The 22,559-nt window shown below is 32.9% G+C and overlaps 2 protein-coding genes across 2 annotated transcripts; both read right to left on the bottom strand.

Annotated features, from left to right (window-relative positions):
* Nucleotides 1-8,427: 8,427 nt before the first annotated feature.
* Nucleotides 8,428-14,125, bottom strand: LOC122584470 (spermidine synthase 1-like). The gene is made up of 9 exons (XM_043756628.1): nt 13,871-14,125; nt 11,723-11,799; nt 11,480-11,602; nt 11,230-11,334; nt 10,904-10,976; nt 10,738-10,809; nt 10,138-10,333; nt 8,895-9,018; nt 8,428-8,790 (listed from the first exon to the last, which is right to left on the bottom strand). The coding sequence occupies exons 1-9, from the start codon at nt 14,016-14,018 to the stop codon at nt 8,722-8,724; spliced, it is 987 nt and encodes a 328-aa protein (XP_043612563.1). The 5' UTR covers nt 14,019-14,125; the 3' UTR covers nt 8,428-8,721.
* A 5,658-nt stretch (nt 14,126-19,783) lies between these two features.
* Nucleotides 19,784-22,178, bottom strand: LOC122584472 (probable xyloglucan endotransglucosylase/hydrolase protein 33). The gene is made up of 4 exons (XM_043756630.1): nt 21,935-22,178; nt 21,178-21,278; nt 20,865-21,073; nt 19,784-20,291 (listed from the first exon to the last, which is right to left on the bottom strand). Exons 1-4 carry the CDS (start codon nt 22,167-22,169, stop codon nt 19,883-19,885), a joined length of 954 nt encoding a protein of 317 aa, XP_043612565.1. The 5' UTR covers nt 22,170-22,178; the 3' UTR covers nt 19,784-19,882.
* Between the last annotated feature and the right edge of the window lie 381 nt (nt 22,179-22,559).

Below are 22,559 nucleotides of genomic sequence, written 5' to 3'. Positions count from 1 at the left end.
CATATAATGCTTTATCCAATCGGTAGACATGATTCGGACGTTTGGGATCCACGAAACCTTCTGGTTGACCGACAAACACCTCTTCTTTTAGAACTCCATTAAGGAAAGCAGACTTGACATCCATTTGGTAAACTGTGAAGTTCTTGAATGCCACGTAAGCAAGAAAGATGCGAATGGCTTCTATACGAGCAACTGGAGCAAAGGTTTCATCATAGTCAATACCGTCTTGTTGAGAATAACCTTTAGCTACCAATCTAGCCTTATTCCGGACAACAATTCTGTTTTCATCCTTTTTATTCTTGAATATCCATTTTGTTGGAATTGGAGCTTTGTTGACATTTGGATTGGGAACCAGTTTCCACACCTCCAGTCGATTGAATTGAGTTAATTCCTCTTGCATTGCACGAACCCAGTCAGGGTCTTTCAGAGCATCGTTAACGGTTTTTGGTTCAGCAATACTTAGGAAATTGACGAATAAACATTCGTTGGCGGAAGCTGAGCGGGTTGTCATTTTGGCGTTTGGGTCACCAATGATTTGAGATGGAGGATGTGGAAGCATAGAGCGGGACCATTTACCATAGTGGGGATGAGGTGTAGCAGGTTCATTATTTTCATCAGGATTCAAAAATCCCGCAGAGTGTTGATCAACAATTTGTTCAAATGAAGGTTCAGTAGGAAGGACATAATCAGCATTAGGATCAGTGTTATTGTCAAAAGGATGATGAGAATAGCTGGAGGAACTTTGTTGGGAGTAATCATGAGACGAACTAGTTGGTGCAGGGGATTCAGGAGGAGACTCAGTCGAAGATGGTGGAGATGATTCAGACGATGAATATGTTGATGGAGTTTGCTGATGGAATCTGGATGAATCTGACTGAGAGGAGGTCGAGGTTGAATTCTTAGGAGTGACCAAATTTGTTGGTTGAATTGGAGGATGATCGTGATAAAATTCATCAAACACAATGTCTAATTCAGCAGGTGTTGGAGTGGGGAAAGATCTATGACTAACTGTTGGAGTGGAAGATGCGGAATTCGATGGACAGTTGTGGGTAGAGTCAGAACCATGTTGTTCAAGAACCATATCAGTTAGTTCATCAAATTTGACATTCATGCTTTCCATGATATGCTTTGTTTGACGAAAGTAGACCGGTATGCAATGGATTCTTTTGAGTACCCAATGAAGTAGGCCTCGTTCCCTTTGGGTTCAAATTTACCAAGATTTTCATGATCATTCAAAACATAACATACGCATCCAAAAATATGCAGAAAATTTACATTAGGCTTCCGATTGTTGATCACCTCGTAAGGAGTTTTGTCGAACCGCTTGTTGATGATTGAGCGGCTTTGTGTAAAACATGCGGTAGCAATTGCTTCAGCCCATAGATTTTGTGGTAACTTAGAGTAAGCAAGCATAGTGCGTGCAGCTTCAACAAGGGTTCGATTACGTCTTTCAACAACTCCGTTTTGTTGTGGAGTTCTGGTGGCAAAAAACTGATGAGTAATGCCAATGGAGGAACAGTAACCTTCAAGAGTGGCATTCTTGAATTCAGTACCATTGTCAGAGCGGATGATTCGAACATTTGATTGGATGTTGACTTGAGTCTTTTTGATGAAGTCGATGATAACTTGAGGAGTTTCACTCTTTTCTCGAAGGAAGAAAACCCATGTATAGCGAGAATAATCATCGACAATGACAAGAATGTAACGCTTTGCATGAATGCTCTGAGCGCGCATCGGGCCACACAGATCCATATGAAGAAGATGTAAGGGGGGCTTCAGTGCTTAAGTGTTTCTTTGGACGATGCGATGCTTTCTTCATCTTACCAATGGCACAAGCAGAACAAACGGTGTTTGTTTCAAATTTAGCATCAGGATGTCCATCAACCAATTGTTTACTGGCAAGAACATTAATTGTGTGAAAATTGAGATGAGATAAACGATGGTGCCATAACCAGGTTTGTTGAGCAGAAGCTTTGGACACAAGACAAATTTCGGATGAAGGAGTGGGGAGTGAGTTAAGATCAATGGTGAACAAGTTGTCATCACGGGTTCCGGTAAGAATATCAACACCATCTTCCGTTTGAACTTTGCATTCATATCGACGGAAGAGAACTTGAAGATCATTATCATAGAATTGACCAACACTAAATAAGTTATGTCCAAGTCCTTCAACATAAGAAACATGTTTGATGGTAATCCCATTTTGAACAATATCTCCATATCCAAGAATAGGAGCAATGTTATCATTACCAAATCGAACAGTTCCCAAGAATTTCTCAACAAAGTTCCTTAGGATGGATCGGTTTCCAGTCATGTGTCTTGAACATCCGGAATCGACATACCAAACACATATAAAGTATTCCTGAAGAGTTTGAGAATATGGTTTTAGGTACCCACAATAAATTGGGTCCATGAGGGTTAGGAAATCACATGCAAAGCATTTATTAAGAAAGAGATGAATCACGAGAGCAAGTACAGAATAAAAGCAAGCACACACAAACAAGAAAAGATAAAACACTTAAGCACAAGAGTATAGTTATTGAGAATAAAGGAAACATCACACAAACAAGTTCAAAAATAAGAAACAAATTACAATCATCCAAAGGTCTTATTGTCTAGAAAAAGTAGTCCTATCAGATCTAGAACTAGAAACATAAGGTCCACGAGCAATCCATTCTTGTTTCACAGAGGTGGTTTTCCCATTAGTCTTGACTGTCCTAGTAGCATGCAAAATTCTATCTTTAGGAAGCCACCTACTCATAGTGTCTAGGCGCAAGTCACCTGAAACATGAAAATGTTTGTCATTAGTAGGGGTTTTCTTATGAGAATTAGCCACAAGTGTCTTTCTAACGGGTTTCTTCGAGGTAGTTGTAAACCATCCATATTGATCATGGTATCTAGCAGATCCTAAGGTCTCGTCTCTAACAACTTTTAAAGTGCATTTAGGGGTGACAAACGATTCCTTAGGGAGGCTAGAGTACTTGTGATATTTAGGTTGGGTAGGAGCAGAATTATCAAGTGGAACCTTAAGTCTTTGATGTGAGAAATTACGGCCTTTAAAAGGTGCTCTAGGTAATGAAGACTTGGAAGTCGTCTTAGTGAGAGGTCTAACAAACTTGGAATCTTGAACAACAGATGGAGAGTTGTTGTTCTTTGGTTTTGAGGATTTAACAGTTGATGAAACCTCTTTCTTTTGAAAAATTTTCTAATATTTCTTAGAACCTTGTTTTGAGACAGAGGATTGCTTTGGTTTTGAGACAAAAGGTTGCTTTTGTTTGGAAGAATGAACCTTTTCTTTTGTTTGTTCAAAATGTTTTTCAAAAACAGGATCGAAAACTAGATCTTCTTCAAGAAAGTTATTCAGATTTGGCAAGGTCGAGAAATCCATTTTGACAGATTTAGACCCCGACTTTGATTCCAAGTTTACATTGGGGACAGCAGAAGTAGAAGGACAAAAATTGTCATTGGCAGGGATTTTTGGTATAGAAGGGGAAGGAGAAACTTTGGCTGAGTTTGAAGAACTTGAAGACATTGGTTTAGTTTCAACATTTTGCTTTATTGGAAAATTACATGATTTGAGCAAATTAGAAGCTTTTTCATAGTTATTGTTAACAAAAGCTTGAAGTATGATGTTTTTATATTCCGTTTCCAATTTAAGTTTGTTGAAATCTAAAAGCAAGGTCAACCGTTTATCTCTTTCATTTTCAAATTTCTTTGTTAAGGTATCAAGTTCACTGAAATAAGCTTGAGTTTCTTCAGAAAACTTGACTGGTTCATCAATATTTGGAAAGAAATGATCATATGAAGCATTTTGATTGACACTCTTCTCAGACTCAAACTCAACCAAAGGATCAAGGGTCTCACTGTTGAATTCATCGAAGTCATTGTCATTGTCAGTTTGGATGGCAATGCTACGGGTCTCAATAGGATTATCAACATCAGAAAATGGGTCATTGCTCTCACTTTTTGGTTCATGAAATTCATTATCCTGGTCAATTTGGATGGAAATACTGCGAAACTTTATGGGACTATCCACATCAATCAAAGGGTCAGAATCACTATCAGTAGCTAAAGTAACATCAACTAATTCACAAACAGATTTGATTGTAGAAGAGAAAGTAGAAGAGTTTTTCAGGACATCACAGACAGGACAATTAGGATCAATACAATCAGAAGAACTATCAGAAGAGGTAGCAGGTTTATCATGCATTCTTGAGTTACAATGGCCTTGAGACACCAGAGCATTTATCACACGTTGTAGTTCCAAAATGGTTTGTTTCAAGTCGGCCACTTGGTTTTCTAAAACACCTTGAGGGATATAAGGTCTTGGTGGAGCTGGTTTAGGAGCAGGAATGTCAACCTTGGGTGTTTGATTACTTGAAATGATAGCAAATTTGTTATCCTCGGACTTTTCATCAATTTCCTCAATGATGATAGATTTTGATTTGTTTTTAGGATGAAGTGGAAGATTGAAAAGATCGAAAGAGTCATTGATTTGATCATAATTTAAGTTAATTCTACAACATTTGGATAAATGCTCGTCAGTCTCAAAGTCACCATAACTTGGTCGAACATATTGAATGGTTAGTCCATATCGCATAAGATCAGCATCATACAGTGATGGGACTTCAGTTCTTCCAGTGAGTAAGTTATTGGGTTTCTCGAAACCCAACCCTTGAGTAAAGTTAGAATCAAAATCTCGAGGTTTATGTAGGAAAATTTGCTTGTTTGAACGATCAAGTTTGTAAACCTTGACTTGGTAAAATTTGATTTGTTCTTTTAATTCATCGATTTTATTCTCAAGCTTTTGGTTTAAAGAATCTTTGATGCGACAAGCATAATTTAAGTCAGAGATTTTATCTTCAAACTCTTTGAGTGTAGGTTTGGTTTCGAGAAGTCTTTGTTGCAAGGTAACAAGATCCTCAGACAATGCGTCAGCACGGAATGACTCATTAGATTTGGCAATTTGTGCTTCTTTAACAATCTGAGTTAGCTCATGAACTTTTACTTCAAGGTTTTTTTTTTCAAGAAGTAATTCAGATGTAGGAGTGAAAGAAACTGAGGCTTTAGTTTTTTTAAGAACATCGAAATCCATTTGAAGTTGAAAATCCTTTAAAAGGTTGTCTTTTTCAATCAAAGCTTCATTTAACAAAGACATGTCTAGGGTTAAAGAGTTGTTATGAGCAACAGTTTTATCACATTCAGACTGTAGACGAGTAATTTCAAATAGAGGAATATCATAATGAAGATTATAATTTACCTCGTCATCTTCTGTCTCCGAGCTGGCAGTTCCTTCATCAAGAGCTTTTGATTTCTTTATCTTAGTCATGAAGCAAACATTTGCCTTCAATTCTTCGGTTTCTTCATCAGTCAGATGGAGCCACTGTTCATTCTCTGCAAAGAGAGCCATGCCACATTCTTGTTGTTTGACAAGCATCAACTTGTTTTGATAATATTCTTTGTTCTTCAGAGTGGGCTTTGGGCAGTGTATGGCAAAATGACCAGGAGCACCGCAGTTATAACATTTCTTTGACTCAGGCTTTGGCTCAGAAACCTTCTTTTCAAACTTTCTGGGATTCTCAATCTTCTTGTTAGTGGAAGCAGATTTGTCATTGGAGTCAAACTTTGGAGCATTGGAACTTCTGGCATATGAAGACACGGATGAAGTGCGGAGTTGATTGTTTGTCGGTCGACGCTTGAAGTACTTGCGTTTGAAGGATTGAGTAAACTATGCCAAGTCACGAGACATTTGTTTCTCTGTATCATCCATTTCTGGATCACTTTCAACAAATGGTTCGTCATCAGAGTTCATTTCTTTAATGGAAATGTTGGAGGATCGATAAGACTTTCTCTCAGCAAGTAAAGCAAGTGGGTCTGTGCTTGAGTTTTCAAGAGCCTTGGATTGTTGTTTCTTCATAACTTCCCTTGCATTCAATTTCAACTTCTCATACAAACTGTGGATGTCGAGTTTGTGAAAATCTGATTGGGTGTTGATCTGAGTACCAAATGTTTGCCAAACATCTTCTAGGCTTCTGATGAACTTGATATTTAGTTCCATTTGTGTTTTCTTGACTTTTTCCTTACTCAGATCATTGATGACATTACAAAAGCGGTCATACGCACTTTCAAGAGATTCACCTTTTTCCTGCTTAAAGGTTTCATACAAGTCAAGAACAAATGACAGACGAATGGCAGTGGAGACCTCAGAACCTTGAAATTGTTTTTCGAGTTCATCCCATATCTCTTTACCAGTGACATAGGAGTCAACATTTCGATAGATTTCATTTGGAAGAGCATGGTAGAGATAGGAAACAGCAAAATCATCGGCTTGAGAGCGGTTTTTCTGAGAAGTGCTCCAGCTTTCAGGCGGTAGAGGTTCCTTGGTAACTGGATTAGTGTGTTCAACTGGCCCATTCTTGTATGACTCCTTCACTTGAGCTCCGAGAGGTTGTTTAGAGACCTAGTTCATAAAACGATTTCTCCATTGTGGATAGCAATCACGGTACAATACCGGTGGGCGAGTCTCAGAACCGATGATTAGAGAGTCCAAAGTAGTCATTGGTAGTTCAAAAACCTGTTTTGAAGACAGAAGTTGAGCAGAGTAACGTTTTCACAAAAGTTGTGAATTAAAGAACAAATACCGGTTTTGAGGTAAACCAGGTATTTCAACAACCACCACACAGCAAATCTCAAAAGAAATCGGTTTTTTTTTTTTTTTTTTTTTTTACAATAGATGTACTAATACCGGTTTTCGTTTTGGAAGAACAAAAACCGGTTTTCAACTTAGAGGAAGAACAGAGTTTCGGCTTAATAAATGTTCAATAGAGGAACAAATTCCGGTTTTGGTGGAAACCAGGTATTAAAGTATTCAAACACAACCACACAGCAACCCTTTACAAATACCGGTAATCAATGAAGTATTCACTAATACCGGTTTTCGTTGAAAACCTTGAAGATTATAACGAGTTAGAAAATTGGAGAAAAGGAGAACAAATACCGGTTTTGGGGTAAACCAGGTATTATAATAGCCAAAACTAGAAATTATGAACTAATACCGGTTTTCTACAATGGAAGTAGGAAAACCGGTTTTCGAAGATAAAGTCAAAAATTATGAAGAGTTATTTAAATTTAGGAAATGGTAAACTAATACCGGTTTTGGTGTAAACCAGGTATTGAAAGTAAAAGAACAATGAAAATTTCGATGGAAAAACGGTACGAATTTCGGTATGAAACCCGGTATTAGAACAATGAAACACACTGAGGAAACCCGGTATTAGACCTACGAAACAAGAAATATGTAAACCGGTATGAAACCCGGTATTCAGAACAGAAAGTTTGTTTTTCGATTTCAAGACATTGTGATTTAAGTTAAGATTTGAAACTTTATGGGTGATGTTTTAGGAAGGTAAGGAGTGAATTAATGCGAGAAATTCGATTACTTTAACATGTTTAGAGGATAAAGAACAAAGCTTTCGGTTTTGGGATAAAAACACAAAATAGCACACAAAATGAACAAAATCAATCCATGGATCTTTCACAAGTTGTGATTTTGCTCTGATACTAAGTGTAATGTATGCTAATTGTGTAGTGAACCTTTAGATGAAATAAAGGAAAGTAGGTATTTGAAGGAATATAGGTATTAGAACTATGATTAATATTGTGCAAAAAAGGTTGAGTTTCATTACATGTGGGGGGTTTATATAGACATAAATTGCACTTAAACCCCCTCCATAATTTACACATAAGTACATTGTGAATTACATGATAAACCCTTATCAAAAACATAATAAACTCAAAGGACAACACAATTACTTAATTACAAAACTTGCACTACAAAATATAAAGCTAACAGGTTAGATACGAGCTTTACCCGAAAGGCATTCATAAAAGAGAGAGAATGGGGTGATCGGTGATGGTAGAGGTGTAGTTTCACCTTTTAGATATGCATCTTAGTCGCTAAGATGTTTAGTAAATAACATATATCTTATTTACTACTGACATACATCTTAGTTCTAAGATGTATGATAACTAAGATGTATGTCAATAAAAATTAAGCTTGTGTATTGATACTTCACTTACTAAGATGTATGTTAGTAATAATTAAGCTTGTGTATTGATACTTCACTTCGGACAGAAAGCCATCTATGTGTGTGTATTAACTATTAAGAGTAGAGTTTTAAATGCGGGTTTTCACAATACTCCGGTCTACATTTTGGACATACTTTCCTATCCTTGATAAGACAAGGGGAAAAAAATACAAGCTAAGACGAGAAATGTGAAACGTTTCCCACTAATCATCTTCAAAGCCCACAACCACCCATCTCAATGACCATTTATATACCTTTGAGTGGACACAATGAAAGATTGAAAGGTGACTCTGAAGCCCAATCTTTTATATAGGACAAGCCTGGAGCCTAACCACAAAGATTAAAGAAGAATGGAAGCCCAACAAATTGGGTTAACATTGAAATTTCACCCATAAAATCTATGGAAGGAAACAAATTGTGCACGAATATAAGGGGATACTGTTATGCATCCCATAATCTGGAATATTGAATACGACCTGATACAGTAGCATAGTGATCGAAACAAAAACCTTCAAATTATTCTGATTCTGATCGATCTTGAAGATGTTCGAACCATCTCCAATCAACAACTGGAAGCCGCGAAACTTTACATCAGCTATTCTGCTTTCACTCGCTAGCTGTATCTTTTTATATTTCAGTTTTCCGCTTTGGCTTCAATCACTTTCTTGGCAAATGAAGGCAAACAGAAAGCAGCTGCATGGATCTGTTTGTTGAAACCATTGAATAAACTTTAATATTGAGAGATCATAAAGAATTGCATGCAAATATGTTTGGATAACAGATTAACAATTAAAAGTTAAAACATACCTCTTGGTTATAGAACTTCAAGGGTGACTTGCTTTGGCCGTCCTTTGAATCTATCGAGTTGACTGGGTTCTTAAAATCAACTTCCGGTCCCTCGGTTGAACATAGCATGAAGCCAATAACCCCACTGAAATCAAATTGGATTCAAACATCAGGAAAAAAATTACAATAACTTGTAACGAAAGAAGGAATATGAGAAGTTTATCAATACATACACCCTTCAAAAAGAAAGCATCTTTGCTTCATTTTAAGGTCTAGTTGAGAAAAAACGCAGTTAAAAACTAAATGAAGATCCATGAACTCAAATCCAAAGTGAAAAGGAAAAAGATGATGATTAGCATTGGATATAAGAACACTATGAAAGCTCACACTATCAGAGAAAACGAACTCTAAAAAAAAAAATTGCTCACTCATCATGACATATCATCATTTTCATTTGTGGGTCTGATACTTGATTTCATAAGTGGAGATGGATCCTTTAAATGAAAAACACAGAGTGCATAAAGAAATTACAAAGAACCACACTGATTTTGAGCACAGAAGAAACAAATAAATCCCATGTTTTCTAAGAAAGACGCACACTCATCAAAGAGATAATATTCTTTCATCCTTTCTAGAATTCTAGTAAAGCCATTGTTTAGTTTCATGGTCCATTTAGAGAAACAACGATGTGCATAAAGAAAATACAAAGAAAACATAATGAAGAGTGGGCACTAAAAATAGCAAACTGAACCCATTTACTACCGATTGGGCCGATTTGGATTTGTTTGATCTCACGGGTCCATTAAAACTTTACTAAACGAGACAAGAATCAGACAAAATTGAAAAAATTAAGTCACCTAAAGTCTACTTTTTGATGCAGAAGCATCCTTTGCTTTACTCAAATAATGTATTCTAAAACAATAACCCATTAATATTTATAAAAATTTTAACAGTAGACTGGATTGTTGTCAGGTCAGCCTGCCAACAGCCCCACCAATTTCAAACCATGTAAATGATGACCCATTTCGACACAATCCCATTACCCAAGCTGCCTAACCCGCCAATCCTGTAACATCTAGTGGACACTATCAGAAAGACGTATTCATCAAAGAGCCTTATTTGCGCCCTTACAATCTTGCTTCATCTCCTTGAGGACATGAACAATGTCATCCAAAACCAATGGGCTCCATCTCAAACAGAGACATAAAGAGCCATGCACTTATCTAGTGAAATTCTAAACAATAAAAAAATAGCAAGTGATTACCTTGGATATGTAGGAACTGTGGTCCATGCATAGTTGACAGAGCCTTTAAAAATTTGGCGGCAATTTACAACAATATCTTCAATAATATGCATGTGCAGCCATATGCTCTCAGCCTGAGTACACATCACCCCACCTGGACGAAGTGCTTTCGCAACAGACTCAAAAAAGGGCTTCTCAAAAAGTTCTTGTGCAGGACCTGAATTAAATCACCGTGTAAGTTTATCAAAATGACTTTAAGTTCAACTTAAAAGGGCGTTCAGTAAAGTTGGCATAACGGTTGGGTTGGGTAACATGTCAGGTTAAATTTAGAGCAACACATGCACATCTAATGTGGGACCAAACGTGTCATGCAACAACATTTACCATTTTACTACTACTATGAAAATATTGATCATATTATACTTTTAATAAACAGATATAGGAGATCTTAGCATTTGAAAACACTTTAAAAGCTAACTGGCCCATTTGACCACTTACTTTGATTAATATTATAATTTTTTCCATTTTATCTGTTCAAGATCCAGTTTTAATTGTATACGGGTCAAAACTGCCAACTTACTGTTGGTCTGGAGGAAGGAGACACTTAGCAGCAGGGAATACCTATGGGATCTGAAGAATCAACTATAACAGCATCATAACTTCCTTCTTGGGCAGCCTTTAAAAATGCAACTCCTAACGGATGAAAAATAGATATATATCAAGTCTTCACAACATTAAAACTTAAAATTAGAATGTCAGAAGTCTATATTTCATTGCATGTACATACCATCACCAACATGAAGTGTGACACGGGGATCTTCATATCCAACGGCTACATCGGGAAAGTATTCTTTAGAAACCTGCAAAGGGAAAAAGGAAGTCGCATCAACTTTTGACGCCCTACTAAATATTAGTTTTAAGAAGGAATAATGACTTCTATCTTCGTCTATTTTTCGTACTTAAGTCAATTTTGGGTGTTCACATTTTCATAGGAACTGATATTGTTTTTGTCAACAAGATTTCGCTATACACGTTAAGCGTCAAATATTCTATGGCCTGGAGTGCTTGACAAAAAAGGAAAAAATACATTCAGAAAGGATTATGATGACGCACATCGACCACCATCTTATCGATTTCACATATATCAATATGCTCAACTGAAGAATGGCGAGCAACTTCTCGCAGGACACCACCATCTCCTCCTCCAATAACCAGAACCTGCAGATAGAGAATGTAAAACACAACATACAAACTGAAAAATTGGCTGAATTCTTTCTGTGAAATTGTTTATTTTAGTTTATGTTATTGAAATACAGTATTCCTCAAAGGCTCAGAAATATGCAGTTCTAAATACTGCCAAAACCTTCTTGGGGTTTGGGATCGAACATAGTGGAAGATGAGTAATCATTTCTTGATAGGCACATTCATCTCTCTCTGTAAGTTGAATTACACCATCCAGTACAAGAACTTTCCCATATGTTGCGGACTGAAACAAGCAGAATTAACATAAGTGATTATTCAAAAAAAAAAAAAGCAAAACATACTATAACAATAAATAAGTGAAGAGTGTGACAACAGTCAACATACTATCAATGCGAGAAAATACCTGAAAAACCATAACATCTTGGTAATCGGACTTGCCTTGAAACAGTATCTTTTCAACCTTCAAAGAGTGTGCTTCTCCTGCATGTAAATGAAAGGGTCTGTCAGCAAAAATAACTAGATACAATCAGTACTTATTACAATAGAACCCTTATACATCTCCCAGCCATAAATCCTCTGTGTGCCATAAAAGAAATCCAATTTGCATCAAGAAGAGTCCAATTTAAAGCTAAAACCATATATTTAACATATGTCACCCACACAAGATGATAACACTAGTTTTGGTCTAAAGTATTCAATATACAATCATGACACAGTTATTTAAACATTTGGCTAAGAGTCATCCACTTACATACGCTAAGGAAAAATAGAAACTTTAATGGACCACCAAAACTCCCTAATATAATATCCACTATAGAAAGAAATAAAATCGTAACTGATTAGACACAAGAATAAGGCGTACATCAAAGTGTAACTGAGAAAAGGTAGGACCACAATATCAGAGTATCAAGTTGACCTCTAAGACTCAACAGATCGATTAGCAACTAGAAAATCAGCATTGGTTTATCAATGAAAATACATATACTAAGAATATACAAGACTTTAGACAAGAAAACAAAGTACTTCACAAAATATTATTTAAAAAATCATCTTCAGATTATGAAAAGTCAACAAATCAACTTTTTTTTTTGCTTTAAAATGGGTGTACCAGAAAACATGAATGATTGACTTTTGCACAACTTTAATCACATGCATGCTCAACTAAATTTGACAGTTTAGTTCTCTAATCATATATATCACTGGGATTATATTGTACTGCAATCATAACATCCTAAGTGCACGGATAACTCAAAGTACATTTTAAATATAATATGCTTGTAAGTAAACACAAAGTATAAAGTGAAAACATCATGATGATATGCAACAAATGAATTTCCAAAAATTTAAAGATTTCTAAACAATTATAAAAAAAAAGGTTTGTATACAGTCATCAACAATCATAACACAGTATTATTTACATGCATTACAGATGAAAAAATTCAAATGAAACAAATATTAAAGCTCTAAGCAGAAGTAAATCAAAGTAGTTTTAGGATTAATGCCTAGGGATAGATAAGATGGGCGACAATAACCCATAACCAAAGTTAGTTGGCGCAAAGCAATTGTTATATAGCTTCTATGATTTTTAAGACCAAAAGGATTTATCAGCAAAATTCATAGATACTTATAATCATCATTTGCATCATTATTTGCACCAAAATAAATAACACATCCATTTGTAGAGTCATTGATAAACAAAGTGGCAAATACAACAAAATACTTTTAATTTACTTAATAATGAATCTAATCTTGAAAAAAGTATATACGAGAAAAATGTACGCTGCGATTTTTGTTTTAAGTATGTAAGTGAAAAATCATTTAACATTTGTTTGTAGATCACAAGGCAATAGTTCACCATTTCGGAGTTCGGACCAAAAATAACAGAAACTGAGAAAGCCTTGACTTGATGATTAAATACAGCTTTAAACAATCTTAGAATCAAACCCCAAAATAACAATAATATGAAAATATCTTTAAAAAGATTTATACATGTTAACTCCACTCAGCAAACAACCATGTTATAGCTTTAATACCAAAAAATAAAATAAAAAATTATACGCGGTAAATATTGTATATAAAAATAATTACTTTTTGTGTATTAACCATAGCCTTTCAACAATATAAATAATTTAATAATAAAAAACCCTACCCTAAACAAAAATGTAAAACAGAGGAGCTCTGCAAACAACCCAAGAGACACTCATATACACAAATAAATTAATTTTAAAAAAGTAAAAAATCTTAAAAATAAAAACTTTAAAAAATAGACATAATTGCTATCTGAAAGTAAAAACAAAGAAAAGGAAAAATATCAAGCTCTGATTTTTTTTTTCTTTTTAACAAGCTAGTGAACACAAAGATTATTTTATTATCATTATTATTATTATTTGGAAAAACATATACATACACAAACAATATATATTGAAAAAATAACAAAATTACACATCTAAAAACAGAAAAGAAGCTCTGTAAAACAGCAATCAGATATTAATATAAATATAAATATATACATACATATAGATATAGATATAAAAAGTGAAGGAACGCTGACCAGGCCACATTGGGCTAATTTCTGAAAACCAGCCAGGAATAACAGAGGATATGCTACCACTGCCATTGGTGGCGGCGGCGGCGCCGTTCTCTCCTTCTTTAAGTTTTTTCATCGGCGAATCAGTGACGGCGGCGTTATTTTCCGTCATTTTGTGTATGTATGTATGTATGTTATGTGTATGTAAGTGTGTGTGTGTGTGTTTTGAGAGTGTGAAAATTGGTGAGAACCCTAAAAAGACGGAAATGTAAAGAGAATGTTGAATAATAATAATAATAAAAAGGAATTTGAGATTCTGCTTAGGAAAGACGCATGGATATGTTTCCTCTTTTGTTTCTTTTAAAAATGTTATCTTTTTATCATCTATCATTATCATTTTCATAATGATTAATCAACCTAATTCATATATTTAAAAATTAACCTAAAATCTTAAGAATTTAACATGTGGATTCTATCAATTTTTTTCCTAATTTTGTCTCTTGATTTTTTCACATATCATCATCTTACTATTAGGCATATCTTTACACACACCAATTAGATTAACTTATCATTATCCTTATTATTATTATTATTATTACATCAAAAGTTAGAAATTTTTTCAAATGCATGTGTTGAATATTTACTAGCATGGTATTTGACAGTGTTGTGATGCGGCGGTAGTGATGACGATCTAGTGTTGTCGGTGACAGTACTATTGGTGGTGTTGACAGTGTCAAATGGTGTAGGTTGATGTAAAGGTGATAGTAAAATATTTTGAAAGATAAGCGCTTAAAGTGTTAATTATTAAAATAATGGTTTAAAGTGTAAATTAATTTATAGGAACAAATTTGGTAAGTTATAAAAATTTATTCCATAGTGGGTGTTTATTAAAAGCAATTTAGTACTTTCGTATGTAAATATTATATAACACTTTTCAAAATTGAGAGGTGTGATAATTTTTATAAACAAGTATAGATATATGAAAAACCTTTTTTGAACTACTTTTTGACATAACTTTTAAATATTAATAGCGCGTTAGTTGTTAACATTCGAGACAGCGTATTGACATTTCCACCTTACAAATGTTGAAGATGTGATTAAAACCCTATAGAATACCTAACCACTTTGACTGAAAATAAAATGTTTTTGTTTTCTTTTTTCTTTTTTTTTTATATTTTTTGTATTCTAAATATGATGAAAATTGGAAAAATCGGTTTTCACATTTTTAACACTTAGGTATAACATTTTTTTACAATATTAAAATTGTTTATCACAAAATGTTACATTGTCAATTTATGAAAATTACTCCTTAGTCTCATTAGATTAGATGTGTTCATTTTTTAATTCTAATAATCTTTAATTTTAAACTTTAACTTTAAATATATATCATTTGTGTTATATAAAAGGTTTTTTTAGAACGGTTGAAATATATATTAATAGAAGTAACCGTATAGTAAATTACTAGAGATCACAACCAAAGTACAATTACAATAAAATCACCAATAAAAAGATAGTACATAAGATAAAATAATAATAATAACAATAACTTGCTTGATCAAAAAGCTTCACTCGAGTCTTCAATCAATAGTCAATGGGCTCACTGTCCAATCCATCCAAGAACTATTATGTTTGTTGCTTCAATTCGTAATCCACAAAAAAGAAGTTGCTACAATGGCATTAAAAACCTCATCGTTTTTCTCTCGGATGTGAACAAAATTATTCCTAGTTTTCCATATAAACCACCACCAGACGAACAATATAGCTTTCAATCTAGAGTCTATATTGGGAGGCAGTTGGAGCGCGTCCACCCAGTCAAGAACAGCATTTGGTGACATCATCGAAAAATTCAATTTAACCCACTGCCTCACTTTATTTCCCGTTTCAATCATTAGCTTACAATTTTTGAACACATACAGAGACGTTTCAATCCTTCTTTCACAATAAAGGCAGCGAAAAGTATCAACATCCATCCCTCTTGAAAACAAATTCAAATAAGTAGGAATGGCATCACAAATTTATATAACTATTATTAAATAAAACTTGATAAAAGCTATATTAATAAAAACACTCTTAAAATATAATTAATTTATATAACTATTATTAAATATTATCAAACATAAAGATTTAATTTAAGTCATGTAAAAAAAAAGACTTTAAAAATCTAAAATATGACATTTAAAAATCTAAAATATGACATTTTTGAATGGAACGGTAAAAGTAACAGACTAATAAGTAAAATATACGAGTATTTACATATTTTATTATGATGTAATGATATGGTACTCAATTTAGGATTTTTTGAAATTGGAGTTTTGGTTGGATATTACTAATATTGTATCTTTTAGCCTTATAAATTAATAAAATACAGTAGTATAATTACTTTTTCTGGGAAAATATAATAGTGAGAATATCTTTGTCACTTTTTGCCCACTTGTGGTTATCTATTGGCTAAAGCTGCTTTTGGCTTAATGTATTTGAGAATTTTTTATGAAGATAATGATAGTTTCTTTACCTTATTGACCTACGTTTGATCTGATATCTTGATGTGTGATCTAGTGATTAATATTTGGTATTATAATAGTTAGGTTATGAAGGATCTTTATAACTAATAGTTATTATAGTTTGATTAGTATTATAATAGTGTCTAATGTTGATAGGTTGTCATCTGTATACCATTTAGAGCGCTTACAGTGTCACAGTTTGTCCTTGACCTATTTTAGGTAAAAGTAAATGGTGTACAACAGTACAGATCATCATTCAATGTTGATTGGTATGTAAACTAATCGTTATTGAAATTTGAAAACAATTTATGGAGCCATTGAAGTTACCATCATCAACGCTAGAATGAATTAAGCAACACTAGCATCGTAGTTGTGGAATAGGATGTTAGTGGATAATTGTTTGCTTTTGATAACTCAAGTTTAAATTTAAATTTACAATTTTCAATATTAAATTCAAATTTTTAGCAAGAACTAAAAAAATGCGCGATTCAATATGATAACAACTGCCCGGCAATTATTTGTATTGGATGGTGGTTACGGAGGATTATCAAAAGGAGGAGATTAATAATGATAAAATATTAATTAAACTAGTCTTGCAATATAAAGTTGGTGTTCTTTTGTTTAGATTGGTAGTCGAAATTTCTAAACAATGTTTGTTTGGATTATCGGATTTATAGTGGATAATTTATAAGAATGACTTTTATTGTATTTTGTAAAGGAAGCATCAAGTATGCAGAATGGACTTGTATTTGCTAAGTTGACTACTTTTAAGGACTTGGAAAGTTGGAAGTTGCATCACTGAAACTATTATATATTAAGAGGGTGTTTGGGATTGTGTTATAAATTGGTTATCTGATTATTGCGTTTGTAAAATGTAAATAATCTAAAAAAGTGTTTATATGAAAAAGTGATTATCGGCTATGAAAACACAGTTTTTGAGAAGCATGTACCTACATGCTTTTTCAAAACGCAGTTTTGAAAACGCATAATTTATTTTGAAAACGTAGATTTTGTTTTGTAATCGCAATATCAAACACCCCCTATAATGTTTTGTCATTAGGGTGATAGCTTAGTGGTTAGGGAGATTTTCACTTTGTGGTTTCTTCATAGGGGATCATGGGTTCAAATCTCGCCACATGTAGATGTGGTGAGGAGGTCTTAGCAATGTTATACTCATCAACACATAGGATAGCAAACCCTTTAGGGCATTGCCAAAATTCAAACCCGGCGTGGACGCATCAAAATTAAGGATGTTAGCCATTTATCCGCTCTGACTTTAAAAAAATAATAATAATGTTTTGATTTTGGATGTAAAGCTCAAAGATCTAAATATGTGAGAGGGGAACAACCAACCAACCAAATATTAGAGTATGTTGCCTCCGTATGTTTCCATTTTAAAATATGTATACTATTTAGGAACCGAACGAGATTTTAGACCCGTGTTCAGTGTTGGATACGGGGTTTACGATAGTATCAATATTAGATTTTCATACATTTAAGTTATAAAAGCTTATAATTTTGAACATATACGGTTCCAAGTGTTATACTTTGCAAGTTGTAGTACCATAATCATAGATTCGTCACTTTCATTATTAGTTGAGACATATTGATGAAATTGTTTGTCGTAGTCATTCCACAAGGCTCATGCTATAATAATTTTTCTATTATAAAATTTTTTGAAAACAGTTTTACTCACAATGTGATATTACTTATTGCTTGCCAAAAATCCTACTTCTACAATTGGTAGGTCACCGGGTTATTCAAATAAGTCGTGTTTTCCGTGGTTTTCCATGTTACAACTTCCGTACCAATTCGGTCGATCTATGAAAGATAATTAAAAATCAAAATATAAATGTATTTGTGATCCTGTAGTTGAATTCAAGTTTATGTATTTGATCATGATGCGAGTCTATAACACAAATAGGTTTATTTTTAATCATATGTTTTATGATAATTAGATAACAATTATGATTGTTTTCATATTCTTTGATAACAATTATAACTCTTGATTTTAATGACAATTATAACTTTAAACATTAATACACAAAGCTAATATATAAAAAAGGATAAAATTATGTACATTTTTTATTGAGAGATTATGGTGAAATTTTTTTAATTAATTAAATGAATTTAAATTTTTAAAAATTCTCTCAAGTTCATGGCTAAAAATAAATATAAATTTAGTATTCAGGGGTAAAAAGTGTAAATTATTAATGGAAACAAAAAAGTGTAAATTAATGAGACTTTTTCTACAAATTAATACAAATATTAATATAATAATATATTTGGATAATGATTATTAGGATTTTTAATTTATAGTTTATCTACATGATTATATACGCGAGAGTCAATTTTATAAAATCAAACGATTTGATTGATTAATAAGTTATTAATTCAACTGTTTTATAGTATACTCGTATATTAAGATTAAGATACCTAATATAACAAAAGAACACAAGTTTAATTAGAGGGGTTTAGAGTAAGAATATATAATGTGACAAGGGTGGGGCGTACCCGTATAAGAAAACATATTTTAGATTTCTTTGTTATTCATGAGTAATTCACGTTTTTAAAAAATAAATACAACACAATTGTTAATAAATATGATTATTGATATATTTTTTCACAATTTTCTTCCTATATGCTATATATAATACTGAGATATACATACTCCCATGTATTTTTAATATATATGAAAATGATTCACCCTCATATTTTTATGGATTAAAACTTTAAAATGTAAGAGTTCTATACTTAAGTTTAGGTGTACAATAACCATATACTCCTTAACCTCTTATAATATAAGTAGGGAGAAGGGAATATGAGGCTATTAGACATCTAAGTTGGATGAAAAATCTTTTGCATACCTTTTTTCAAACCATAAAAATCATGGAGGACCAAACATTTATTTAAAATATTAAAATAATGATATTTGAGGAATTTAATTTTCACCCAAATTAAATACATAACAGTCCTATAGTTACTTTTCTCGTATAAGTATATAGTATATTAGCAAGCAAAGATGTAAACACGACTACACGCGCGAGAGATACATATATTTTTCTCCAATAGTCCAATGAAGCAACTCTACAAGTTTTTGGAATCAACATTCAACAAAACTAGAAATGGGTTGATAATAACAAGGTTATTTAATAACTAAAATCATACTCGTACAATGCGACGGTGATAATGGTAATGGTAACGTGATGATTGTGGTAACTGGTAACTAGTATCAACAGTGAGTGGTGTAAGTTAATGATATAAAGTGTAAATATCATTAAAGGTATATTGGTTATTCAAATAGAATTATAAATAATGTTAGTTGTATATTATTAAGATTAAGGGTACTATAAGTATTTTAAATATAAAAAAATTAAAACAAAAAGAGGAGTTTACTATACTTTTTGAATTAACGATGCATGTTTTTGGTAAGTCAAATATATCATCCCAGCTATGGGTATAATGGTCAAACCATCAAGAACATATTGTATATACTTGAACAAAAACAAACAACTGGATTGTAAACTGTAACTAATTAAGCATTGCATTCTGGTGGAAGAACTTTGTATCTTGATTTGTCTTTGCAATAAGAGTAAATCATAACTTTGGTTCGAGCCCAATTTAGACCAACGGCTTGCTGCCTCGTTAGCGTTGTATATTCATTTCCATCAACCGGGTCCGCACTTGAAAGTGTTGATGTCTTTGAGCACAAGTCACTAGATGATGAATTTGTTTTTGACATCACACAACCTTCCATTTCGAGTTCTCCAAATGATGCAACGAATGGTGCATATGCATAGTTAACGGGGTATTTCCCTCCATGTGTGGCCCAGTCTGAACCGTCCCATATGGTTGCGTATAGTGACATTGGCTTTGATGGATATATAGAAGATGAGGCTTGGTTGTGAATTACTTCTCTTATCGGTACATTGTCGACGAGAAACCTGTACGTATTGCTTACGGAAATGTAATTGAGCATCAACAATTTCACATTCTATAGTGTATCCTTAAGCTAAAAGCCTAAAAACCTCATTCACATAGGCCGAACCATATACATCAAAGGGGTTACGAGTATCTATTTAGTGTAATTTTGTTTCCAAAATAATGTATTCTATATAGGTGTTACATGTCAAACAAATAACTAAATCTAAACTTTTAAAAGTTTATCCTAACAATACAACTCATAAAGAAGTATTTGTGTAACTAAATGATAAATGGAAACTACCAAAATGCTAAAAACTCTTAAAAATCGTTAATAACAGCCAAACAAAACCTTCAAAATCGTTAAATTTTGTAACAATGCGTATTATTTTTATTTTACGCCGATATAACTATATAAGGCTAGCGATAAAAACTTTTATCATACGAGTCCATTTTATGTACGTATACAATTATAGCAATTATCACGAACACATTTGTATATCTAACTTTTTCATCATATGAGTCCATTGTAAAATTTTACACAAAGCCTTCAAAAATGGTTAAACTTTAGGTTAAGTGATCATGATGAAACTTACACTATGTGATGGATGTTCCATAACATGCTATATTGATGAAACTCTTTAGTAGGATCAAACCAAAGGGAAAACTTTTCCTCTCTTCCTGTTTTGACACTTCCATTCCCATAAATATTTGTTTGAAGAACCCATTCCTTTCTCTTCTCATGGCCGAGCAATTCAAAGTCAATCTCATCATGGTTGTGTGGAAAAACATCTGAATTAGACATCTAAACATATATCAAGGTATGCAGATATATATTAGACATTTCACTAAACGTACATTTATAATAAATATTTTAATGACAATTGTGCAAAGAAAAAAAAAACTCACATAGAATGCTAGTACTACTCCTGAAGTTATCCCCATTGGCAACTTAATTGCAGCACTAAAGAATCCGTGGTGGTATCTATCTTTTGACACCAATCCAGAACCTATAACCATGTCCGAAAAATGGGTTCAAGTCATGAGTACAATATATGTATTATTAAGAGTTAATTGAACAAATCAATCCTGGTGGTTTACAGTTTACACATTTTCATGATTTCATCCCTCAAAACCTTAGATTTATTTTTAATAGATTTCATTTTTCCTCTTTACTTTTTTTTAACACCTTACATTATTTTGAAGGATGAAAAAAACGAAAAGTGTGTAGAGTTTTATAACACCTTACATCCCTAAAAAGATGTAATCTGCTAAAAGAAAGTAGATAAAGAACGACATTCACTAAAAATAAGGTAAGGAATAAAAACCACTAAAATGTGTAAGTTATATGGATAATTTGTACAATTAACTCTATTATTTATGTGTTTTTGTATTAGTATGAATAAAACAAATAAAACAATTATTTTTGTCTAACTAAAAATCGTTATGCATTATGTTTTGGTATCAATGAATCATGAAACTTATCATATTAATTGATTACATCTTTAATGAATTAGTTTTATATATTTCTTTAGTTATTTTATATATTTTTGCTACATGTATCAGTTTTATATATTTGTACTTTGTGAATTTTCGTGTAGTTTTACTTTCAAACTTGTTTTAAAAGAACCTTACCGTGTGTGTTTATATACTTATATACTTTTACCTGAAGATTTGTCTAAAATAATATCGGTATATGATCCATTGCTTTTTGTATAAATGTTTGAAGCTCCATAATAAGTTGACAACTTTTCTCCAATGAATGTTGGATGAAAACGTTCTGTTAACCGCTCGACATTTGGAGGACTATAAATTTGCCCTCGAGACGAAACCAGGATCAAAAGGTAGCTACTACAAAAAAGAAGACGTGTGAGATGAAACCTTTGTAGCAAAAATGACATTTTGTGGAGTTGAAGAGGATACTTCATTGTTGGAAGGGATGTTCTTGGTTTATATATACTTGCTTTTTGTGGGTTGGTTGGCTAGCTATTTAATAATGATCGTTTATTTCCCGAATTTGGAACCTGTTTTTACAATTAAGATAAATCTTTATAATATGATGTAACAAAACGATGTAACACATGAAATGTAGTAGCTAAGCAACTATCTCTAATCTATATGCTATAGGGACAAGAGTGATATGAGGGACGGGGAAGTGCATGTTAATATAACGGATAAGGTTATTTTAAAGTTATTTATAACTTTATTGGTAAAGTACGTTGTTAATTGTAACACTCTTGAATTAAAATTAAGGGTCAAGATTTAAAAATGTCTTTAAATTTTAACCTTTG

This window comes from Erigeron canadensis, unplaced genomic scaffold (assembly GCF_010389155.1).
Source record: "Erigeron canadensis isolate Cc75 unplaced genomic scaffold, C_canadensis_v1 Conyza_canadensis_unscaffolded:31, whole genome shotgun sequence".
NCBI lineage: Eukaryota > Viridiplantae > Streptophyta > Magnoliopsida > Asterales > Asteraceae > Erigeron > Erigeron canadensis.
Note: the sequence above shows the minus strand (reverse complement) of the source record. Positions and strands in the feature narration are given on the sequence as shown.

Coding starts and splice junctions, on each gene's coding strand:
- LOC122584470 (XM_043756628.1), bottom strand. CDS start 14,018: ATGACGGAAAATAACGCCGCCGTCACTGATTCGCCGATGAAAAAACTT. Junction 11,603..11,722: donor AAGATGTTATGGTTTTTCAG/GTATTTTCTCGC, acceptor TGCTTGTTTCAG/TCCGCAACATATGGGAAAGT. Junction 11,335..11,479: donor CGATCCCAAACCCCAAGAAG/GTTTTGGCAGTA, acceptor CTCTATCTGCAG/GTTCTGGTTATTGGAGGAGG.
- LOC122584472 (XM_043756630.1), bottom strand. CDS start 22,169: ATGTCATTTTTGCTACAAAGGTTTCATCTCACACGTCTTCTTTTTTGT. Junction 21,279..21,934: donor TATTTTAGACAAATCTTCAG/GTAAAAGTATAT, acceptor ACATGGTTATAG/GTTCTGGATTGGTGTCAAAA. Junction 21,074..21,177: donor GAGTAGTACTAGCATTCTAT/GTGAGTTTTTTT, acceptor ATATATGTTTAG/ATGTCTAATTCAGATGTTTT.